Source organism: Trichosurus vulpecula, chromosome 2, assembly GCF_011100635.1.
Source record: "Trichosurus vulpecula isolate mTriVul1 chromosome 2, mTriVul1.pri, whole genome shotgun sequence".
NCBI lineage: Eukaryota > Metazoa > Chordata > Mammalia > Diprotodontia > Phalangeridae > Trichosurus > Trichosurus vulpecula.
This window is the reverse complement of record NC_050574.1, coordinates 226,976,115-227,001,665: the sequence shown is the minus strand read 5'-3', so window position 1 is coordinate 227,001,665 and position 25,551 is coordinate 226,976,115. Positions and strand designations below refer to the sequence as shown.

Here is a 25,551-nt window from a genome sequence, read left to right as displayed (position 1 = left end):
TGATAAGCAGGCTCTCCTTCCTAGCAGCAGGCTCTGAATGTACTTAACAATTTGTTTGCATTCCAGAATTCTTTGGTATTACATCATCCTTTTAATGCTCTTGTATTTGTTGGGTGTTTCTCCTGTTTTTGCCACTACACATCGCCAGCAAGTTATACATGAATTGTTTATGTCTGTAACAACATGACTGGCATCATTCATATCCTACAGAGTTAACAACAAACAATAATAGCTAGAATTTACAAATTTCTTAAAGGTTTGCAAAGTACTTTATAAATACTATCTCACTTCATCATCACAACCACCCTGGGAGGTGAGTGCTACAATTATCCCCATTTCACAAATGAGTAAACAAAGGCAGACAGAAATTAAGTTACTTACTCAGGGTCATACAGCTAAAAAGCATCTGAGGCTTGATTCGAACTCATATTTTCCTGTCTCCAGCTCCAGGGCTTTATCCACTGAACCACCTAGATTACATCTATGATCATGGACTAAGATACTTGATATGTGCTTAGTGGTATCAGGGCCAAGGACTGCCAGTGGTTAGATTAGCACCAGGGCTGAGGATGGGTAGTACCCACCTGGGAAGAGGAATGGCATTTGAATCAGAAGCCAGTGCAAACCAAAAGACCAGTCTGAGTCAGTAGAAAGGGTCCTGCAGAGCCCCATATTCAAGGGTTTGGAGCTTCGTAGGAAATAGATTGCAAGAGGAAAAATTCAGGTGGGGAAGTCAGTACTAGGTCAGAAGATCAAGAAGCAAGATATCAGAAATGACTAGATTCCATTCCCCAAACCTCAAGTCTAGTTTGAGACAGCTACTCTCTTTTCTACTTGTGTTCTGGTTCCTGCCTCAATCTTGTAGTGACTTGTCAGTTCCCTCAAGTCTAACCTCCTGGACCCAGGCTACATTAGGAAGCCTGTGGGTCTGTATATTCAGGAGAAGGGCTAGTCACTGTGTTCAAAGGCAAAGTTTTCCTGTCCCATGGAAGCATCTTGCAAGTGGAATTTAATTAGGATTAAGGCATTTTTTTGGAGGGGGGAAGGCAGGGCAATTGGGGTTAAGTGACTTGCCCAAGGTCACACACAGCTAGTAAATATGTCCAGTGTCTGAGCCCGGATTTGAACTCAGGTCCTCCTGACTCCAGGGTCAGTGCTCTACTCACTAAACCACCTAGCTGCCACTAGGATCAAGGCATTTTCAAAGAAATTAACTGATTTCCTTTAAAAAATATCAAAAAAAATCTCATTTTTAAATGATAGAAAATAGCAAATCAAGAAGAAATTTAACTTTAAAAGTCCTAAAAGTGGTGACCATACATCTTGAAAATAAAATTTCCCTTCACTTCTCACTTTATCTAATGGGTTACATATTCATTGACTTAATTTTGAAAGATACTTCTACCAAATTCAACATGAACTTGGGACATTGGAGCGAAAAAATAAAAAAATAAAACTTGGGGATAGGACCTGTGATTGATAGAAGATCCAATTTGTCCGTGGTTATAGAGAACTCATGGTTGAAATAATTCCCTCTATCTATGTAAACCAATACCTTTTCTGCAACTTATAGTGTCAAATTCAGAGAGAAACAGCAGTTGGTGAGTGGATGGGAAGGCACTAATACATATGGAAAGCTCCTCAGAAGCCACATATTGATGTAGTTTTAAAACATAATATCTGTTTTATTAAATTTTTATTTATTTTGTTAAGTATTTCCCAATTACATTCTATTCTGGTTCTGGCCCCACTCAGGAGTGTTGTGGGTCCTGGTGTATTTCACACCTCTGGACTTTCCCAGGGACACAAAGGCCAGTATCAGCAAGAGGCAAATCATGTCTTTGTGGCTCTGAGGACAGCTCTCTAGCTACTATACTAGGTAGCTAGGTGGCATCCACAGAAAGTTCCCAATCCCATAAACTTTGGATAGAGTATTATCCCTTAATAGGATTTAAAGCTAGATGATACAATACAATAGAATGCTGGACTTGGAGTCAGAAAGACCTGAGTTCAAATCCTACCTCAGACACTTACTATATAAGTGACCCTGGCCAAGTCATTTAAACTCATCCAGTCTTAGTTTCTTTATCCGTAAAATGGATCTAATTAATAGCGCCTACCTCCTGAGGTTGTTGTGAAGATCAAATAAGATAACATATGTAAAATGCTTTGCAAACCTTAAAGTTCTATTTAAATGCTAGCTATTATCATGGATGAAGAATTGACCCTTTGATTTATCTTAAAAGAGAACACCACTGCAGCATTCCTCTGTATACTGTAATTCTTTGGTTCTAGTTCTACTTGATTATTTTTTCTAACTAGACTATATTTTCCAGAATCTCGGCATCATGTCCGTCAGTATCCCAACCAGTGAAAGAAGTGTTTACCTGCTTCTAGTAAAAAGGCGGTTCATGGAAACACCACAATTTAATGGGAGGTGAGACTGGGTCAGTAAATATAATAGTAGGAAAAAAATGAACGGCATAATTAGTGTCTGCAAAGAGTAATTAAAGAAATCCCCAGTAGGTGTTGGAGAAGTGGATTCTTTCTACAGATAATCTATTCTGAGACTGAAGCTATTTTGTAAATTACTTTAATTTCACAAACAGAGGAACAAAGGGAACATAAGAGGGTCCTGTATGTGGTCAGAGAGGGTAAAGGACAAAATCAACATAGCTCAATGTCTCTATTATCAAGGAAGTATTTTACTCAATGCAACCCAGAGTTCTGACTCTAGTTTCTGTCCTTCTACAACTAAAAGCCTGCTTATTAGTTACTTGCACCTTGTTTAGCATATACAAGCTGCTGGAGTTTCCCAGTAGCAAATCGAGGGTATGGATATCTACAACGCTTGTTGGTACGTGTGTGTGTGTATTTGTCTCTTTGCTAAGAAATCTTGCTTAGATTCCATATGTAATGTCCCCATATAAAGGCCTAATGATGCTCATTCTGGAAGGAAATCTCCCTCGAAATCCCCTAAGCCTGTTTCTACCTAACAAACTCAGAGCTACATCTTGATTTCAGCCTATGTCAACTTACTTTTTGAAAACTACCAGTTATGATTCTCTCCTCCCTCCCTCTCTCTCTCTCTCTCTCTCTCTCTCTCTCACACACACACACACACACACACACACACAACTCCAACTATGACAGATGTCATGTCACCTTTCCTTAAAGGTCTAACCCTGTTGTCCGACTGTAAGACTATCTAATCAAAAGTTCACTGAGTGCCCATGACACAGAACTTGCTTTTGAAGTCTGTAACATTTTAGACCTCCGGGGGTCCAGAAGTCCTCCCTGCTCCTTGCATAGACTTAGAAGGCTTATATATCATATTAAGTCCTTCTTAATCTTAATGCCTTCCCTGTCAGGTTACCCCCAATTTACCCTGTCTATATCTTGTCAGTACACAATTGTTTGCATGTTCTCTCCCCCATTAGACTGTAAGCTCCTTGAGAACAGAGACTGATTGGTTTTTGTTTGTTTGCTTGTTGCCTTATTTTGTATCTCCGGGCTTAGCAGAATGCCTGGCATAAATTAGGTGCTTGATAAATGCTTGTCGACTGATTCAACTGATTTGGAGTATGCTTTAGTGAGGAAAGGCCTAGTACTGTTATTTACACTTGAATGTGATGGTCACTAATATATTACTGGGTTCTATGAGACATCTCCTGCCAGGACCGTGACAAGACCAGCTTTCAGGGGTTCCTTGGAGGTTGGTGAGACACCACATCCAGCGGAAGAAAAATGATCCTGATTCTTCAGCCTGGTGGCCAGAAATTGAAGAGGCATAAACCTGCATGAAGTAATTCTTTCGAGAGTACGTTCAGGGAGCAGGAGAATTCAATTCTCCTTCTGTCTACAGAGTTGGATTGTGAGAATCTTACAAATGATAATATTACAGAATAATATCTCTTTGGACAGCTCTGTAAAACACAGAAGGGACACCCAACCCTAATGCCACACCTTTCTGTACACATAGTTGGTCACATCCAAATAGATACAGATACTGTTGACCATTGGTTGTTCTGACTTCTCAGTGTCCATCAAAGAGACTTGACATCTATAGTATATGGAAGAGCATGGAAAGCCCAAGCAACAAAGCAGAATATGCATAACATTCTAGATGCAGCCAATATGCCTCCCCAGAGAGAGGGGTTGGTATCAGCACTCTTGAGAAGAGCAGGGAAGCTATGAATGAATGAAGTACCTATGGAAAAAAGCTTGAGTCCCACACTCTAGACCTAGGTTGGGCTGGTGGCCTGACAAGCCCTAAGGAGGTAGATAACATAATACCTGCTTCTGTAGCATCTTCCCCTGGCCTCCTACTTCCCCAAAATGTTAAATGTCACAGGATTGAACCAAATTGATAACCCCTAATTGTCAGATGGTACTATATAGTACAATAGAATGAAAAAAACTTTTGGACCTGAGATGTGCTCCCTTGGAGTAGGATGAAATAGAAAGTCATATTGCCTCACAAAACTGTCCCAGTTATTATTAGCAGTCCATTATCAAAAATATGACACATCAGTATAAGTAACTAAATGTGTTTAGTAACTATTTACTGTTAATTAATTTCAATGCATAAAGTCTCAGTCATTTTCAGTTCCTCCCTTAAAGTACTTATCAGCATTAATGTTTGTTCATTCATCCTCATTTACTTTTCTTAAGTGATCAACAATAAAATCTTAATAGTGTTTTTATTTTATTCAGAGTACAAAATTCACCTTTTAGTGACAAATGATCAATAAAATGGTTTACATAGGAAAAGGGAGACACCAATAATAAAAGGGCAGTAACTTGATGACAGAGAGAAAATTCCAATTGTATATATGGAAGAGAAAGTATGGTTTAAAACAAAGATTCTTAACCTGAAGGTCATGAACTTATTTTAAAATTATTTTTATAACTTTATTTCAATATAATTTCTTTCATTTATAATTCTGTACATCTTGTTTTGTGCATTAAGCAACATTATTCTGAGAAGGGAGTTATAAACTTTACCAGATTGTCAAAGGGGCCCATCACAAAAAAAATGAAAGACCTCTCCCTGATAAAGAAGACACAAAGGCACTAAGACACAAAAGGGAAGAACACTAAAAAGGAGTGATACAAGCTTTTAAACACATTCCTCTGCGAAGAAAAGAGACTTGATAAAAATTTTAGCCAAATTTCAGGGAAGGGACTAAGAAATTCTCTGAATTTCTTCTATGTGGCAAAAAAGTAGAAAGAGGAGAACGACAATTCTACAATATTACCACATAAGAGCAATAACGGAACCCAGGCAAACAGTAGTAAAGCATTTGAGAGACTAATCACACTGAATAGAACTTCAGATTAATTGCTTTCCTTCTGTTTCAATTGCTAACACTTCTAGGTTGTCATGGAGATTTAGATGTCCATGGTGTCATCTTCAAGTAATTTGCCTTTTCAAAGGTTTTACAAAACAATAACAATTATTTAGTTGTATATAAAGATGCTGCCATTGAATAAATCATGAGACCATGAGATTACAGACTTAGTACTATCTTTCCAATTAAAATGATGGGTTTGGACTGAGCCATTCACCTTTTACTGGTGACTCTCAGATGAAACACGCAAAAAAAAAAAATGACTGTTATGTTTGGGGGAGGGGACGTGAGGAATAGCTGAATGACCTCACCTGTAGGTAGGACCACATAGAATTTGACCTCAGATCTCAGATTTCAAGGTGCTCCTACTAAACCAACAACAGTAACGATAACAGACACCAACTACAACTCAAAACAGTCCTCTATGTTCTGCAAAGCGGGGGTAAGTTGTATTACTGCTGACTGTTCCAACTAGGGGTGTAAAAACTGAGTTGGGTGATGACATAATGAATCCTTTCCCCCAGACAAATGAGTCACATTTATGACAAGCAAAGTATGCTACCTTCTCATTCACTCCTCAGACCAAGTTTTTCATCTTCTATTTCCTATTTTGCTTTTTTTTTTCAATTTCAAAATTTTTCACCAAAGCTGGGAAGATGTAGAGATCAGAAGATATGCCTTTTTTTTAAACATGGAGAAATTTAAGGGTCTCTCTCTGCTGGTAAAGTTATTATTATTTTTTACCTTATTACAGTTTTTAGAAGCTGAGCAGAGATTGCTTCTACTCACATTCTCCTTGTCAGGCATCCCTACAGGGGAAAAAAGAAGAGAACATGAATTAACAGGGAAAGTTGCAAACTCTGAAGTCCTCAGCCTCTTAAATGCTGTTAGCAAACCAAGGGACAAATTTGTAGCAGTTAGTTCATATTTTAGGTGGGGTAAAACTTTACCTGTGGTATTTAATCTTAAAAAATAGCAGCAACTTTTAAAAATGCTTTTTTAAAATAAATATTGAATGGGAAATAGGGTAGGACTAAAAATAGTATTAGCAAATTATAAAAGATGGCTTTAATTTTGCATCTTAATACGTTCTAAGACTTTCATTACTTTTCCAAGGAGGCAGGACTCATTCCAATGTACCAGTGGCCACACTTGTCCATGTATCTATCATGACACAGTTAAATGGAGTTCCTACTTCTCCTCTACTTCTTTTCACCCTTAGGATTGCTACTCCGGGGTCAATACAATGAGTGAATGACATGATGAAGGAAGCAGTGAAAAAGAGCTATCTTGTAAACAGAAAATGATGCAAATAGTTCACAGGAGCCAGGGCCAGCTACACCAAGAGAGAAGCAAACCATTCTTAGGCATACGCAGCTCAAGGGGGTGGGGCCACCTCATGCGTTCTGCCTTAGTAGAATGTGCAATTTTAAAATTTAGTGCATGCAAAATGAGTGCAATAGTTAAATCGTTTTACATCAAAAAATGCTGTTTGTAAATGCACATGATGCACGGATATCTAGGATTGCCAGTTTGGATGAACATGAGTTGGGCTCAGAGTTGAACAGAAGAATAGATTGCTTTCATAAATTGCAAGCTCCTTTACTGATTCCAAAGTTTCCCTGAAAGCAAAGGTCCAACTTTTCAATATTAACATTTCACTGGTGTTGCTAGATGGATAATAAGAAATTGGATAACAGATAATAGATGGATAATAAGATATGGAATGCAATTGCTGAAGAAGTGAAAATGATCAACACACTGAGAATAATGGTGAGGGGAATGAAGGGTGTGAGAAGCTGTGATATAGAACCAAAGAGAACTCTGAAGAAAAGCAGGAATAACAGACATCACCATGGACTGTAGGATAAGAAGAGAAGATGGACTGATCACATGGCAAGAAATAGAAATGACAAGGCAGCCATGCTATTGCACTGATAACTTGCAATGTCAAGAGAAAGTGAAGAAGGCCTCTAGCAGGTTGAGGGACCCCCTGTGGCAAACTTTTGGGAAGACACCAACAAGAGTTGATCAGGCTGGGAAAGAATGGATGGGCTGCAATTGCATTGTTGGAGGGAATTCCTGAACCAATAAACTCAGATCCACTGACTATTGAATACATGTATATTGTAGGTTTTACTCTATCACTATTACAGGAACTATGATTGTCTTAGTGGACAAAAGAGGAGCAAGCTCCAGGAGCTGGAGAGGAACAGGAAATGCACTAATTGCCCCTTTGAATCCTTGATCCCAAATCTCAAACACTTAAGATACTTAGGCAGGAGACCTAAGAAGCTACCAAGTAGGAAGCACAGGGATGAGACTGAGTCCCCAGATCTTAGTTGTTATGCAAAGTAATGATCCTCCAATGTGAGCAACCAACATCATTCATTCATCCAAAAAATGTTCACTGAAACCTAAGCACTCAATAACACATTAGTAATAATAACATATATGTGATGAAAATATATATGATTTGCAAAGCACTGTGCATGTTATCTGATCTGAGCCTCAAAACAATCCTGTGAGTAGACGCTATTATTATGCACATTTTACAGATAAGAATAGTGAGCCTGAGAGGAGTTAAGTGAGACTTGGCCAGGGTCACACAACTAGTGTCTGAGGCACAGGCAAGATTCAAGCTCAGGTCTTCCTGAATTCAAATCAGTGCCCTTACCCACTGTGCCACCAGCTGCCTCCCAAAACACATACAATGTTTTAAGGCCAGTGCTTTAATACATTATCTGATTGACTACATAGTAACTACATGTGGGGCACTTTGCAAATAAATGTGGGTGGTGTAAAGGTGAATAAAGTACTGTTCTTGTTCCAAAAGGGCTTTTTGCATGGGGATTCTACATGACTATCTATAACACAAGATAGAATGTGATAAACAAAGTATTGGAACTATTGAACCTTAAAGGGTGGTGGGAATTCTTCCGAGAGTTTGAGGCAATGACAAAAAAAGCATTCATGGAGGAGATGGCGTTAGAACTGGGCACAAAGGAATAGGGAAGTTTTTCAGAACAATTATGAGCTTTCTCTGACTAAAGAGAGATCAGCTAGGTAGCACGGTGGATAGACCTGAGTTCAAATCTGGCCCCAGATACTTACTAGCTATGTGACCCTAGGCAAGTCACTTAATCTGTTTGCCTCAGTTTCCTCATCTGCAAAATGAGATGGAAAAGGGAATGGCAAACCACTGCAGTATCTTTGTCAAGAAAATCCTGAATGAGGTCATAAAGAGTCGGACACCACCAAAATGCCTGAACAACAACAAAAGATTTTCAGAATAATTATGAGCCTCTAACTAAAGAGAAGTGGGTTGGATGATGTGAAGAAGAAACAGCTATTTTTCTCCTCGTCTAGGTAATGATATAGTAGAACCACAGAAGCTATAGAAGGAGAAATCCTCCAATAAGGGTGAGAGGAAAGAGAGAAGAGATTTGGTGGCTGGTGACTCCCTGTTAAGAGGTACCATAGCAGCCATTTATTGCCCTGAGAGCAATGTCTTTTGTATTCCCTGGACTCCTGTCTAAGACATAACAGAGAAACCCCACCATTTATCAGATGACTCTTAATCACTTCTGGTGATGCACTTGGACACAAATGATAATAATGAGAGAAAGAAGCTACAAAATCACCGCCCAGTTACCTTGGGCAAGAAACTAAAGACCACAGGGGCATAGCTAGTATTTTCCTCAATGCTGCCCATTGAAAGCAAGGGATGCGGAAGATAAAGGAAGGAGGGAGGGGACAAATATTCATATAGAACCCACTGTGTGCCGGGTGTCACGTTAAGCACTTTATAAAAATTGTCTCATTTGAGCCTCTCTTCAACCCTGGGAAGTAGTTGCTATTATTATCCCTATTTTATAATTGAGAAAACTGACACAAATAGAGTTAAGTGACTTGCCCAGGGTCACACAGCTATTAAGTGTCTACACTCCATCCCACTGCCCTGCCTAACTGCGTGTAAAGGTTGATCAGGGAACTGAGCAGTTTTCTAAGACAGTAATATCCTAGAATGAAGGTTAGATTTCAGCATCACAACAGAAGGTGAAAACTGCCTATGGACATCCACCAAACAAGATAAGAGAGTAGCTACAATGAAGGAAGAACAGTACTTGAGATACCAATAAATAAATAGTATATAATATATATTATATTATTAATAATATAAATGATAAATAAACTAATAAATAAATAAAATCTAAGAAAGAAGTCAATAGTAAAATCTAAGTCTCCCAATCTCTAGGCTAGCAGTTCTTAAACTTTTGGGTCTTGGGAGCCCTTTACACTCTTAAACATCATTGAGGACCTCCCCCCAAAGAGTTTTATGGGGGTTGTTTCTATAGATACAAGAAATCAAAACATTTTAATATAAGTATTAAAATAGTTTTGACTTCATGAACACCCTGAAAACTCCAAAGGAGCCCCCCACCTCCACCCCTACCCAACCACATTTTGAGAACTTCTGGTCTAAGAAAAGGCAAAAGTAAATAAGGTTCTGATGCACAGAGGAAAATTTGACCTTACAGTTATCACTAGGACTTGCTGGGAGAAACCCATGACTAGTATATAGTTCTGGATGGGCATTCTTTATTTAAAGGAAGTAAGAAAGTTAAAAGGGAGGGCAAGTAGAGAAGCATAATATATTAAGAAATCAGAGCACCACCCCTAGAGTCAGGAGAACCTGAATTCAAATGCAGCTTCAGACACTTACTAGCTGTGCAGCCCTGGGCAAGTCACTTAACCTTGATTGCCTCCAAAACAAAATAAAAAAATCTATCACTCATGTGATGAAATCCAGGAATTAGAGAAAGGGAGAATAGCAGAAGAGTATTTTGGGTAAAGATCAATAGAAGAAGAAACAGAAGTGGTTTTTATCATCATAGCATACAACAGACTGCCTGAACAGAAAGAAACAGAAGAGTTCAGGAAATAGATAAAAACCCTGGCATAGAGGAAACAATTAGAGACTTCAATTATCTAGACCAGTTTCGATGGTCCAGGGCTCATTTTCTTCCTCTTTCAAAAGTAAAGCAGCTCACAACTTTTTACTTTGTCTGAAAGATAATTTCACTGTCCAAAAGATGGAGGAACCAACAAGGTCCCTTTTCCATACTGGATCTGAGTCTCACTAAGAACAAGGAACAAGTATTTATTAAGAACCTACTGTGTGCCAGGCACTGTGCAGTTTCACAAATATTATCTCATTTGATCCTCTCAATAGCCCTAGTTGGAACATTGGCAGGAAAGAACTAGTTCCTGGGATAAAAATAACGAGAACATTGGAAGGAGGTAGCCACTCCCTCCTAGAATTTATGATAGAGGAGAGGATAGCTAGGCACACACAGTTGGATATATACTCTAGATTTGGGGAAAGCATATTTTGAAGGCTTCAAGAAAAAGATAGATAAGATCTCTTAGGTTAGTTTTTTCTAGAGAAAGTCAGCCCAGGAGAGTTGAGAATTTCTGAAGAAACAAAGAAGGGAAATCACAGCAAAAAGGTAAAACAAGAAAATTATTTGGAAATTGATTTGTATACACTGAGCTTAGATGTTCAAAATACGTGTACAGAAACTGATCAGTTCTCCACTCTAAGGGTGGTGCCAATATGGTAAACCCCAGAACCACAGGGCCACTGGGCTGCCTAAGGAGGGGTGAACCAGCCCAGAATGGAAAGGAAGCAGGTCAGACCTTTCGTGCTGATCAGCAATGGGATGGGGCCCATCAGTGCAGCTGCACTTCTAGTCTAGGAAAGTTAGGGGGATCCAGTCTCAAACACAATAAAACAAAACAAAATATGTGGACAGGAGATGGAAGCAAGCATATATAACAAAGAACGAATATAAGACTTTGAGATATTTTTGCAAAAAAGTTTCAGGAGTACTAAACTCAAAATGAAATGAATGAGGCTGGTGAGGAACATTAAGGACAACAAAATGTTATTGATACTGCTTTTATTAGAGTAGATGAGGTTATGATAACTAATAACAGAGAGAAGGAAGAGCTGACTAATTCTTTTGTTTCTACTTTTTTCTGCCAAGAAAGGTCATCTTTGCACTGGAAATCACAGAACAAAAATAGCCAACTGGAAGGAGATGTACAAGATAGACAAGTGAAGAAATAGTGTGTGAGTACCTACTTGCCTTTGGTGAACTTAAGTCATCTGACCCAGGTAAACTATATCCTTGGTTAGAGAAAGAACTGGTGGATATAATTGTTGAGTTTAAGGATATTTGAAAGTTTGAGCAGAATTGGAAAGGTACTATGGGACAGGAGAAGGGCAAACATCCTGATTTTCAAAAAGGGTAAGAGAACAGAATTAGAAGACACTGGTGAGGTTGATTTTGATTCATAGGAAAATACTGAAGTTCATCAATAAAGAAGTGGGATAAGGAATACAATATCCTCCCCAACCTGATATGATATGGCCATAGGAAGCACAAAAACCAGAATAATCCTGTCAGAGTAAAACCAGCAGGAGCTGCCAAAAGCCTTTTTCCCAAAGTGGTGAGCTTTAATATCTACTAGCTTCTAATTTTTCAGGAGTCTTCCCTCCACCAAACTAACATGAGTCAGTACTATTGTCCAGGTCTAGGCTCCTCACTCCCTTCCCCCAATGCCTGGTCCTACTAGACCCAATTAAGAACCCCATAAAAACGCTTCAGACTTAATTGGTTTAGGGGAGGCTGCCCCATTCCCTCTGGAACCCCATCAAGGTATTCAATTATGTCCAGGGGCCCGATGGACCTGTTCCCATCATTGTCTTTAATTGTCTTTTACTTTGTGAGTATTTCCCCCTAATATAGCTATCTTGCCTTGTTGTCTTGTCATATTTTCACGTACTGAGCACCACATTCAGAACCTCCCTAAGTTTGTGTTAGGATAAGTGGTTAGTAAACATCTAGAAAAAAAGTGGCTATTATGAAGATCCATCATTGTATCATCAAGAATGGGTCAAACCATACTGAGCTTATTTCTTTTTTTGATGGGGATAATAAACTAGTAAATTGAGGAAATGCTTTAGATACTCTTGAGCAGCATTTGGTCAAATATCTAATACTACTCATGTGGAAGAAATGGGGATATGTTTATACTTGGGATGGCTGGGTCTAGACATGTGATTTCCTTGATGTAAGGAGAAATGTGACCTAGATGATAATAAAATTAAATGGATTTGGAACTGGCTGAGTGGCCAAACTCAAAGGGTAATCATTAATGGTTCAATGTCTACTTGGAAGGATATATGTCTCCAGTAGAGTACCTCAGGAACCTCTGTTTGGCCCTGTGCTGTTTGAAAATTTTGTCAATGGTTTGACACAAAGCTGAGAGGAATATTTAACACAATGGATGAGTCAAAACCGCAAAATATCTAGAATATTAGTCTGATTGCAATGAAATGAAATCCAATAGAGACAAACGTAAAGTCTTACAATTGGGTTTAAAAATGACTTCATAAATACAGTTTTAGGAAGCAAGCTTCCAGGCAAATGGCAAGGACAGAAGCCATTGCAAGTAGTTCAGGAATGTCTGCATGGTTCTGAAGAAGAGATGGAGAGTTTGAACTATTATTCTTTAGAGAAATTCAGAGGTGACAAGGGGAAAGAGATAGGAAAGTAATTCATTGAGTTTTAAACAGCAGGGTAGGTCTTAGGATATTTTTATAAGTTGAAGAAAAGAATCAGTGGAGAGGAAAAGCTTGAAGATGTGAGGAGGGACATTCCTTGCCTAGATACAAGAACAAAGGAAAAGGGTATGGATGAAAATAAAAGAATGTATGAGGTGAAATGGAGGAGAGCTGGGAGAGTCACATTGGATGGCCTTGATCTGCTTAATAGATTAAAGTAGGTAAGAGAATAAGATCACCAGCTAAGATTAAAAGGAGCAGAGGTAGATTTGGGGACATGAATGTGTTAAAGTGAAACAATTGCAGTTAAGCTCTGAGGTTCGTGGGGTAACAAGCAGGGGTTGTATACACCTTTGTACTTAGGTGTTGAGATGATAAAACATTAAAGAATGTATGCTGTGTCATATATGTGTAAAATATACTACTAAAGAATCAGAAATGCTCTATTTTCTTAGAATTTATTTAAAAAACTTCCAGTAACCCTAAAGAGAAACAAAAGTTCCTGTCATACATCGATGGATAATTAGACTTCAATTACTCTAATATTTCATCAAGTCAGTAAGGCAGGCATTACCCACTAAAACAGATATTGGCACAGAAGAGCATACTTCTTTTAATGTTTAGGTAAAGATTGATCCTTTACTAAAGGTGTGGAATTTGCAGAGACCTTGATTTTATTCCAGTAAATAATGAATCATTATGCTATTTGAATCATTATACTCTGCTTGATCAATATAATAAAAAATGCATAATAAGCAAAAGCTGGTTTTGCAGCCCCAGCAGCTCTCAGCTCTTAGGTATTAGAAACTGTATAAAGCAAAGATGGCCCCTGATACCATTTTTAATGGAAGCACAGTAATGCCATAGGGTTTTACTGCAAAATGAAAACCTTTTGAAAAGGTATTTTGTATTTATAGGTATCATACGTCTTTACAGGGTAGCTAGTAGCTCAGCAGACAGAGCATTGGCATTGGAGTTGCGGCCAGAAGACCTGAGTTTGAATCCTACCTTAAGTCACTCAATAGATGCATGGCTCTGGGCTCTCTGCTTCAGTCTTCTCATTGGTAAAATGAAGATAATAATAGCACCTCACAGAGTTGTGGAGAGGTTCAAATTAGGTAATGTATTAAAGTGCTTTGCAGTGCTTTGCTTTTCAGTCATTTTAGTCATGTCCGACTGTTTGTGACCCCATTTGGGGTTTTCTTGGCAAAAATCCTGGAATGTTTGCCATTTCCTTCTTTAGCTCTTTTTATAGATGAGGAAACTAAGGCAAACAGGTTAAGTGACTTGACCAGGGTCACACAGCATGTATCTGAGGCCAGATTTGAACTCAGGAAGATGAGCCTTCCTGACTTCAGGATTGGCATTCTACCCACTGCACCCCCTAACTGCCCAAATGTTAGCTATATACAGCTAATAGAGACATATTCTGCATAAGGCAAAACCATAAACATACTCTAATTTTTCAAATCAGTTGAATGTACTCACAACTCTGCATCCATCACACCGAGAAACCATCACATATGTATTTAAAATTTTTAGACAAAACATTTTCAAATTCTTTACTTACTATCATTGTTAGCGCTGGTTTCCATAACACCATAAGGAGGAGCCAAAAGTCCTGCCATATACTGCCGATATTTCTGAAAGAGAATATGATAAATTAAATACATTGGCATTTATTCATTTTAAACAGTCACAGATTTATACTTTTAAAGATAGCAACTTTGGACATCATAAAGCATCTGAGGTGTATATTTATAGACCCATAAATTTGCTCTGGGATGACATAAAATATGTCTGTCTTTCAAACAAGTCTCCTGGGATAGGATTGTGGGTATTCTCTCACCTACAAGAGTTATATCACAGGATGTCATTTACATATTTCTGGCTGATTGATTGAATACATCCCTCTCACCCCTCCTGCACAGGATCAATTATTAGTAATGTGAAGAGTTAATAATTGCAACACTTGAATTTTTAATAGCTGCACATACAAAAAAATGTACTTCTTTCTTAATAAGTGAATCTCACCAAATTAGCTTCCTTCAAAAGTTAGAAATGCCTTTCTCTAGAGAGGATGTTTCCAAAGAAGATGATTTTGTACTAGTAACCTATTTCAATGCATACTCTACACCTGCATATTATGTGACCTCTGAGAAACTTTTAGTAAGCTTACATAGAAAAATAGCGTGGCTTAACTAAGAAGTCTTTGGACGGAATCGAGCTAGTATCATCTTTCTTCTGTCCTCTAGTAAAGACACAATTAGTCCTGTATGCTCCATAAACATATATTGAGTGTCTGGGGGAGATACAAAGACCAAAACTACATGGCTCCAATCCTGATAGAGTTTGCAATATAGCATTTTTTTCACCAACAACATTAACCATCTTAATCACAGAATTTTGACCTGTAAGGGACTTTAGCAGCCAATTACTCAGCAATCTCCTTATTTTATAGTTGAGGAAATGCCTTTATTCACCAGACTTGGCTCCAAATGACTTTGAGATATTTCCAAAGAGCAAATCAACCAACCAAGGATGAAGATTTGAGGTATTTGAAATAACATGCTCCAAGTTCTGAAGGCATTTCAAAAATTCTAAGGAATTCCCAAATATTCTGAGCTATGAAAGCACACTGGTATAATGAGATGATGACTTTGAAAAGAGCAACACTTACTTAGATGTATTTTGGTATGTTTGTTGAAACTCAGTCTTAGTACCTCATAGACACACCTCATTTTATAGGTAAATTACTTTCCTTGGCTAAGCCTGGTTGAAATTATCTCTGAAGTCCTTTTCAACTTTAAATTCTGTGATGCTATGTAGAGGAGTTCATGAATTCAATTAGTATTTCTTGAACACTATCATTTAAAATGGTGTTGAATACTGAGGGGGACACAAAGATTCAGGAAACATGGAGGTACCCAAATTTAGCAGAATGCCAAAAATAATCCTGCTGAAAATGTGAACTATTATTTCACAAATGGTCATAATGAAAGAAGGGAGTAACATATATAGTTCAGGTGATAAGAAACTTGGGTTTCTATTCTACAGGAAATGGAAAGCCTTTGAAAGTTTTGTACGAGACTGGAATGATTAAAACATTATTTTAAAAAGATTAGCCTAATGGTGGTATGGAGTATGGTTTAAGAAAGGGGTTACAGGAGGCAGGGTTAAGAAGCTGCTAAGAGAGTCCAGTCCTCTAAAGTGAAGCTGAATCAATGAAAATAGAAAGGGAAAGATAGATGCCAAAAAATGTAAAGGAATAATTGGCAAAACTTGGTGACCATAAGATTTCAAGCCTGAGTGATTCAGAAAATAACTCTGAAGATGAGGCTGTGAAATACCCCTGCACTCTTTGCATAGATGATACCACTTATTTTAATTTACAGGTCTAGGTACAATTAATTCCAAAATGAGCATAAAACAACCTGAAGCATCCAACTCGAGTGGGGGGACGTTTCATAACAGAACTGAAAATGAATATTAGACTGCCTCTCAGGTAATAAATATGGTCCTCCCCTTTCATGATGAAAGCTGAGCTTTTATTTATTGTGCAATGTCATGTATATTTATGTGTTTATATTTATGAATATACATAAATATTAAACAGCATCAAAAGAATCAACACTTCATAGTGCTTGTGGGCTACATAAACTGTCAGCAGAAAGGCTTCATCTGCTCTGATGGGCAGCTGGTAACACTAAGGATTCTGGCAAACATCTGGCCCATTTGGTAGCTCTGAATGATGTCTGTAATGTAACATTGATGTTTTCTAAAAAGACACAATCTTCTTCCTCATGTCAGTCAAGATTTTCCTGGTTCATTTATTTTTCTTCTAGGGCAAAGACATTTACACCTGTATGCAAACCAAGTCAACCAAGCCAAATGTATCTTTTTCTTCATTTTTCTTTCTGTGAGTTCATTAACCATTCATATTACCAGAGGGCCAGGCCAACATCCAAGATTCCTGAATACTGCCTCTTGAAAATGGCCAAATTTCACTTTATTGTCTATTTCTTTATTATAACACTGTTTCACTTTCTTCCTCATCCAACAGGAGTGGTTGAGCACTCTTATGCTGGAGTACTAACCAGATGCTAATAAATAAAAAAAAATTCCAGGAAAGCACCTGGAACTAACTGTTCATAGCCTGAGGTTCCATAGATTCCTGACACTCCCTGAAAGCCATCTTCTTTGCCTTTGCTTCTCAATAGGATGATCTCACTTTGCAGAAAAGTATTGTTTGAGACGAACCTAATCTCCCTGGTGTCAAAATATTCTCTCAATGGGAGTTTAAAAAGCTTCCCATTTTAACTAAGAGTGGAAAAGGCAGTCCAGTTTATAAGAAGGAAACATGGCCTCAAATTAAAAATTATTCCACATGTTAATCTTATGGAAAACATCAGGAAAATAGAACCGAGGATTTTATACTTTTACACATGGAAATGAAAAACCCACATTTTCAAATGAGGTAGTGGTACTTCCTAACACTTATTAGCTAAGATTGGCCCACAGTCTTTGTGTTCATCCCTTACAAAATGCCTTATATGAATCAGGGCAGAAATAGTTAACTGGAATAAGACTGTATAAGAAAAATAATGGTTCTGAATGTATTCACATATTGCCTTTTGCTTTATCATTTGCTCTCCCAGGCTCTTATGCAAAGCCATCCATCTATAAAGGTTTCAGTTCCTACACATCCAAGTTGAAAATATTAGACTGAACTCAGAGAGAAATACAGATGTTGTTTCTTAAAAATAGCAACACCTGAAATGGCTCTGGAATCTTGTGTGAATTAGAACAATTTCTTTGTACAGCCAGGCCATTAGCAATTGCTAATATAGCTAAATCCCAATTAGTGTGAATAATAAATCCCATGAAGCAATCACCTTATTCGAACTTGTGCTGCATGTTTCCACTGGACTACAATCAATTACCATATTTTACATAATTATAACTTCAAATAGTGCAAATTCAAATACATAGGAACACTTCATGGGATTCATTATTTAAACTAATCAGGACCTAACTGTATTAGCAATTGCTCTCATTTATTGGATTGTAGTTGCTACAAACAGTACTATATATACCATTAGGGGAAAAAAAGTTAGTGAACAAAATTTAAAACACACAAAAATTGAAAAAAAATCATAAAACAGAAAAACCCAGCAAATTTAGGAAGAGAAGACTTTTGAAACAATAAGGAAAAAGGATTAGAATTTTTAAGCTGCCAGTGAGAAAAGGAAAGAACACGAGCCAAGAGATATGAAAATAATAATCCATTTAATATAGTGTTTTAAAGTTGGTAAAGCGCTTTCCTCATAATGCCCTTGAGAGGTAAGTAATGATTATTATAATTCCCAGTTTAGAGATGAGGAAACCGAGACTCCAAGAGGTTAAATTATTTGTCAACATTCGCACAGCTAATAAGAGTTCAAGGTCACGTCTTTCTGACTCTAAACTCAGGGCTCTATCCCTTATTCATCAAATCAAGTCAATGAAGACTTTTTAAGGAGCTACTACTATGTGCCGTGCACTGTGTTAAGTACTGGGGATACAAAGAAAGGCCGAAAAATTTTTAATAACATGCTGCCATTCACCAAAACATTAGACACTTTAAGAGATATCATCTGGGTCCCCATGGTATGAAGCTCCCATATCTCTAGCATGTTGACAGTTAATGAAGTTTTTTGTTCAAATGACTGCTAGCAACACCATAAATTACCAGGAAGGTCTATGTCAAATGCACACCTGAAAGCTGCCTATAAGAGATCAGGAAATTCTAGGGAAAGCTGCAGATGTTACTCAATGAAAGATTGGGGCTGGTTGGTACAATAATTAAGGGAGAGAGGTCTATTCAAGGGATGACTGAGTAGGAGCCAGTTAACTACCTATACAGGGGATGCTGGCACTTTGCCTTCTGAAAGGAAGCCACATGGTTGTGGATTTGGCTCAAAGGCAATTTAGTTCAGATCTGAAAGATTTATCAGCAAAGTCTAGTAATTAGGAATCTAATTACCAATTCTGTACTAGATTGCAGTCAGCTAGGACTAACAAAAATAGCAACCATTTCTGTCTGGTGATACTTGCTAACACAGACTATTCTGTGGTCTTGAAGGAATAACCATATCTCTACATCACTAATTCACAGGTACATAATGCATGTGCCTGCATATACATTTCCAACATAGAGGGATGTGATCTACAGTTATCTTCCTGAGAAAGAGGCTTTCAGGGGAAAATAACAACAGACACTTAATGGACTTTCTAATATGCTTTTCTTTTTTCTGTTTTTGTATGTTTTTATGTTCAAAGAATAAAACAATTTTCCAAGCAGGAGGAAGATACTTCCAAAATCATGATGGGGGAAAGGAGCAGAGGAAGGCAGACAAGAAAGAGAAATTTGCATGTAGATACTACAACAATCCTATTATTAAATTATCTAAATGTTTACCAAAAAAGTCATCCGGAAAACGTCATGATTTTGATCTTAATATGGCCACTTCTGAACATGGGGAACTTAGAGTCAGTAAGACTTGGATTCAAATCCCACTTTAGATGCTTACTAGCTACATGGCCCTGGGCAACCCTTCAGTGTCTCAATTCCATCATCTGTAAAATGGAGGCAGGGCCTCCAATGTCCTTCTTAGTGCTAAATCTGCAATCCTATGCTCTATCAACAGTAAAGGATAAACTTTCAATTATTTTTGAAACCTTTTAAAAACCTGTAATTCTAAGAGATAGATTTTAAAATATGTACTATTTTAAAACTATGTTAGTCAGTGGCAAAAACAAAGAAAAAACCCGTCCCAGCAGATCACTGGGGTATCAGAGTTAGTTCTGGCTGGAACTAGAGGAACTGAAATGTAACTGAATCATAAGTGTTCCATCATTTTATGCTAATATTATTTAAGACAGTAGCCCAGTGGCCTCAAGATATAGCTCTCTTGGGAACCAGGTGGAGGTGGGGTGTGTGTGTGTGTGTGTGTGTCTGTGTCTGTGTCTGTGTCTGTGTTTGTGTATGTGTCCCTCCTAGTCACCTGGTTAGGAACCTGGTACAATAATGCTGGGGAGAGAGGGAGAGAAAAGGAACTTGGAGTTTCCTGAGAGGGTGTTCTTAACCTTTTTGTTGTCATGGATACCTTTGGCAGTCTGGCAAAGCACAAAGACCCCTTCTAAAAATAATGTTTTAAAATTACAAAATATATAGGAATACAAAGGAAATCAATTATGCTGAAATACAGCTATCAAAATATTTAAAAGCAAGTTTATGGACCGTAGGTTAAGAATCCCTATTTTTAGAGACTAGAGAAGAAGATAGGAGTTTGAGAGGAGAGCCTTGTGTGAGTGACTGAGATTTGAGAGGCTTGGCCAGAGCTCATAGCCAGTACAACCACCAATACGGTCAGAGATTTATATCCCAAAGGGACCCTAGAGGTCATCTAGTTCTGGAAGACTCTCAGCTTTACAGATGAGGAAACTGAGGCCCAGAAAAATTAAGAGACTTACCCAAGATTATACAAGTAGTAAGTGGCAGAGCTGGGATTTGAACACAAATCCCTTCACTCCAGATTCAACATTCCTTTTCCCACTATACCATGAAGCTTTTATCTAAGTTTCTGCTGCTGCCCAAATCCCATGGGTTTTGTGACCTGTGGTTTTACTTCTGAAGGTATTTGGTGGGAATCCCTTGGAAGGAAGGCACAGGAGGCAAGGCTGCAAGTCTAGAGTGGTGGCTGCCACCACATCCTCCTCTCCAACAACAGGCAATGAAGAAACTGCCGCCCCCTTATTGAATTTAACTCTCAGCACCCCTTCTTCCTTCCTCCTCCTAATGGCCAGCACAAAACTAGTAAGAGATCAGAAGTACTTCTTTGCTAGAAAGTATTGGGGATCCTTGGACTGGGATAAGCAGATTGATAGAAAAAGATAATAGAAGATAAAATCAGAAGTCTGTGGGAATGATTGGAGAGATATGAGAATGAAAAACTCATTGGTAGGGTCTCTGCCCAGGAGTGAGGACCAGCTGATTTTTCAGGGCATTCCTTTAAGCATAGTTCAGGGGACCCTGCTCACTCAGGCTTTGGGTTAATTAAGAGAGAAGCAACTAGGGAGCCTGAAGGACTTCTGGAGAAATGACTTCCTTCTCCAGCGACCAGGAACACTGAAAAAAATAGCTTAGGCTGTGCTGTTTACTGTGTAATCTTGATCAGCATGGTACAGTAGACAGAACACTAGACTTGGAGTAAGGAGGACCTGGGTTTGAATCCTTCCTCCGACATTTTATTAGTCATGTGACCCTGAGGAAGTCTCTGGTCCTCAGTTTCCCCACTGGTAAAATAGAGGAGTTGGACTTGACAATCTTTAAGGTCCCCTACTGCATTGAACTCGTGGTCTTATGATCTCTTTGGTCCTCAGTTTTGTTCATCTGTAAAATGGAGATTAGAATACACCACCTCTAAAGTACCAGCTTCGAATCCTATAATACCTAAGAATAAGGTGTAGGAGTCATGGAAAGCAAGGGAAAAGTAGAAAAGATTTACATAGTGACTTCCTACGTCATCCTCTTTTCAAAAACCTTGGTAATAAAATGCTTTAAATGAGACCCCCTGCTTCTATTGGAAAACAATAATAATAACAACTAACACTTCAATAATATCACCTCGTTTGAGGCTCACAACAACCTGAGAAGGTAGGTGTTATTATCATCCTCATTTTACAGATAAAGCGACCTAGATAAATGGAGGCTAAGTGATGGGGCCAGGGTCACATGACTAGTGTCTGAGGTGGGATTTGAATTCAGAGCTCTCTGACCCCAGGTCCAGCACTCTATCCACCATGGTACCTCACTATTTCCAAAGGGTTATATTCATAGGATAGGTTAAAAGCTTTTATTTTCCTCTCTGGGGCTCAACATCAGCAACAAAAACTTTCTGTTGTCTATATACGGTATGAAACATTGATGCAGTATTTTGCTCCCATACTTTACAGAGCTAGAAAAATATTAATATGTTGAACAGTAGACAAGTGGGGAAATGGTAACAGTGTCCTATTTTAAATATGAATGTTCCAGCAGTATTTTTTCCCTATGGGCATCCTTTCTAAATTCAAACTGCTTTTCTGTGAGGATCACAAAAATCTCAAAACTGGAAGGGAGACAGGAGGCCACTTAACCCAATTTGCACTGCACCTTGAGAATTCCTTCTAAAACACCATTTCTGGAAGACCCTTGAATAGGGGAACCCCACTGTTGTGAGAATCAAGACAACACATAAAGAACTTTGTAAATATTATGGTGCTGTCTAAAAGTGAGTTGTTGTTATGATGATTATCGTCATCGTTTCTGTCTTATTCAATCCAGCCCAATGTTCTAACCTAGCAAGATCTTTTTGGACCCTGATTTAGTCATCAACATGCCTTGTCAGTTTAATGTCACATGAAAATTTGACAAATGTACCTTCTGTTCCTTTATCCAAGCCATTGATAAAAATGCTAACCAGCACAAGGCCAAGAATAGATCACTGGGCTACTACAGTAATGATGTCCTTTCAAGGTGACATAAACCCATCAATTAACCTGTGAAACTTGCATTTAACCACATCTGACTTCACCTAACTGTACCGTTACCTAGCCCATATTTCTTCATTGTATCCAAAAGGGGAGCATGAGAGACATTGTCAGATGTTTTGCTGAAATCTAAATAGATCATGGTTTAGTGGTCTAGCTTACCTGTCAAAAAAGGGAGCAAGGTTAGTCATATAATATTTAAATGGTAGAAGTCATAGTTCAATGCTTTCTATTAACAGATGTGGAAACTGAGATCCAGACAGATAAAGCAATTTGTCCAAAGTAATTCAATAAAAGTACCAGAAATGAGACTTAAACACAGATCAGAGAGCCAATGCTCCTTCCAAAACATCACAAGTCATGGCCTATCTAGAATGAAGCCTTCCCTACTTTTAAATGCTCAGAAGCCATCCACTCAGTTGTGTTTTGGAATTTTGCCATGAAGAGTTCAACTCACCAGATTATACTTTGTAGATGCTACCTTTGTCCCTTTATTTTAAAAAAAATATCATGACATTTGCCCTTCCTCCGGCCTTCCTTTTTTTTTTCATTTCAAAAATCACTGACAGTGTTTTATCAATCACATCTACAACTTCTTTCAGTGCTCTAAGAGATAATTGGTCTGGGCCTGGTGACTTGAATGCAATCAAGAGTAGCTCAGGCTTCTCTTATCTCCTTATTTATCTTGGATTTCAATTCCCTGTTAGCCACTCTTTTTTCCTATCCTTCCCATTCCAAAAATATTATCTTTGTAAGAGAAAACAGAAACAAAATGAGACGACTAGTTCTGGCTTCTCACTGTCATTCACGATCATGATCCCATCTATCCTGAGCAATCCCATCTATCCTCCTACTGCATCTTGGATTTTACTCTGGGCCACAACATAGCATGAAATAAACCTTTTTGTTTTGTCCATAGCCATCATCCCTAGCTTCAATTCATTCTGGGTTTCTCCCACCCCACCCTCACCTCCTCATACTAATCCTAGACACTGTGCTACTCCTTTGTAATTATCCTCAGCAATTGTCCTTGCTTTCATCTTCTACATCACCTTTGTTTTAGAAAGAGGTCTTGGTGTTTAAAGAGACTTAGATTTTAATCTCCTTCTAATGGTATGGCTAATATGTTGTATTGCTTTACTATACTTATCTGTCCCAAGGGGAGTGTACGGTATGATGGTTCATGTCAGGATAGAGAAGCGTCTTTAGGAAGTGAATATTTTAAAAAGAAAATAACATCAGCAGAATGTTTTTTTTTAAAATGATATCTCCTTCTGACATTTACTGTGTGACCATACACAAGTCAGTTATGCCTTCTGAGCTTCAGTTTCCTAATCTATAAAGATAGGAATAATGAGAACGGTAGCACTTATTTCTCAGGGCTGTTGTGAGAGTCAAGAGGAAATGCATACAAAGTGCACTGCACGTCCTAAAGTACTACACAAATGTCAGCTATTATCGCTATTATCTTATTCAATAGATCACTAGGTGGACTGGGGGGACTGAGGCCTCAAGTAATGTCAGCAAAGAGTCAATCACATGCATTACATCATTTGAGAAAAGCTGAAGGTCTCTTTGTCTCTGAGGCTCTTCCTCTGGAGTCTTCTTAGGAACCTGAAATTCCCATGCTGGGAAAGACCACATGTTTTCAGCTCCTAGGTTTAGAACCAGAAAGGACTTTTTAAAGTCATCTGGATCAACTGCCTCATTTTCCAGGGGAGAAATTTGTGGCCCAGGAAAGTTAAGTATATATCAGTAATCTGCCACAGTCAAGTCAGTGATAAGTAGCAGAACCAAGATCTTCTCCCTCCAAGTCCAGGGTTTTTTCCATAATTATCTGGAAAGGTTAATATCATTGGTACTCCTTTAAACAGACATGCTTATCAGATTAGCTGGCTGTCATCTAACATAGAACAGGGCTATGAGGGAATAAGAGAAAAAATTTCTTGAGAGAGAAGAGATGAGATGGTTTCTAATATGATTTGCCAGAGAATACCAAACACTTGGGGTTAAGGAGATGTAGGAATTTGGCTATTTTAATGATTTTTCTTAGGGCTAACTAATTCTCACAGTATTTTTATTGTGATAAAGATTCAGGGTCTCCATCCAAAAATGCTCATGACTTCTATGTTTTTAATATTACTCAGATATGCTGAGATTTCAGGTAGTTCACTGAAATTACACTCATTGAAGGTATTGCCCATTCAGTATATTTCGGTAAGTAAGCAATGACTTTCTTTTAGGCACACTCAAACTGCTAGGGTGAGATGCACACAGTAGGTCAATGACACTTAAATGAATGTCATAAAAGAAAGTGCCCTAGGGATACTACTGAATAACACAACCTCAATGAAGGTTATGCTGGAAACACAATTCTTGTTCTTCATTTATTGAACTTGCTACATTCAATCTAAATTAAAGTACACAAGTAATTGGAAACACAGAAAATGGCAAGCTGATGTAGGAAAAACAGATGATTGGATTTCTATCCAATCATCTCAGCAAACTATGAAGGGATGGGACCAGATGTGATGAATCAAAATTAACATAACTAGAGCTTTACTAAAAGCAGAAAGTTGTCCACATTTTGGAGCAGGGGTTGGCAAACTCTGGCCTATGGGCCAAATCCAGCCTGCCACCTGTTTTTGTATGACTTTTGAGCTAAGAATGTTTTTCTTTTTTACAGTATATAAAAACAACATGCTGGATGAGTATTTCACGAATTTGATATTAACAATTAGACTTTTTAATAACTGGTATGAGAGACTGCAATACAAAATATTAGATACACAATATCCCATGATCAATGTAGATTCATGACAGATTAATTCTGCTTTTGTATCAGATGGCTCCTTTATTTAAGGGCAAGGAGGCATTGTGTTTAGGCAGAGTAGAAGGCTGCCATGACAGAATGGATAGCCCTCCAAAAATATTTTCTTTATTTTACACTGATAGCTGAATTTATATAAGAGAATTCATAATTGCATA

At 38.1% G+C, this 25,551-nt stretch overlaps 1 protein-coding gene across 1 annotated transcript in view; it reads right to left on the bottom strand.

Moving 5' to 3' along the window:
* Nucleotides 1-25,551, bottom strand: part of RAPGEF4 (Rap guanine nucleotide exchange factor 4) — a 257,949-nt gene that overhangs the window by 148,861 nt on the left and 83,537 nt on the right. Inside the window, exons 2-3 of the mRNA XM_036744587.1 lie at nt 14,561-14,633; nt 6,099-6,163 (exon numbers count right to left, since the gene is read on the bottom strand). Of these exons, the coding sequence (XP_036600482.1) occupies nt 6,099-6,163; nt 14,561-14,633 (138 nt within the window). The remainder of the gene's footprint in view (nt 1-6,098; nt 6,164-14,560; nt 14,634-25,551) is intronic.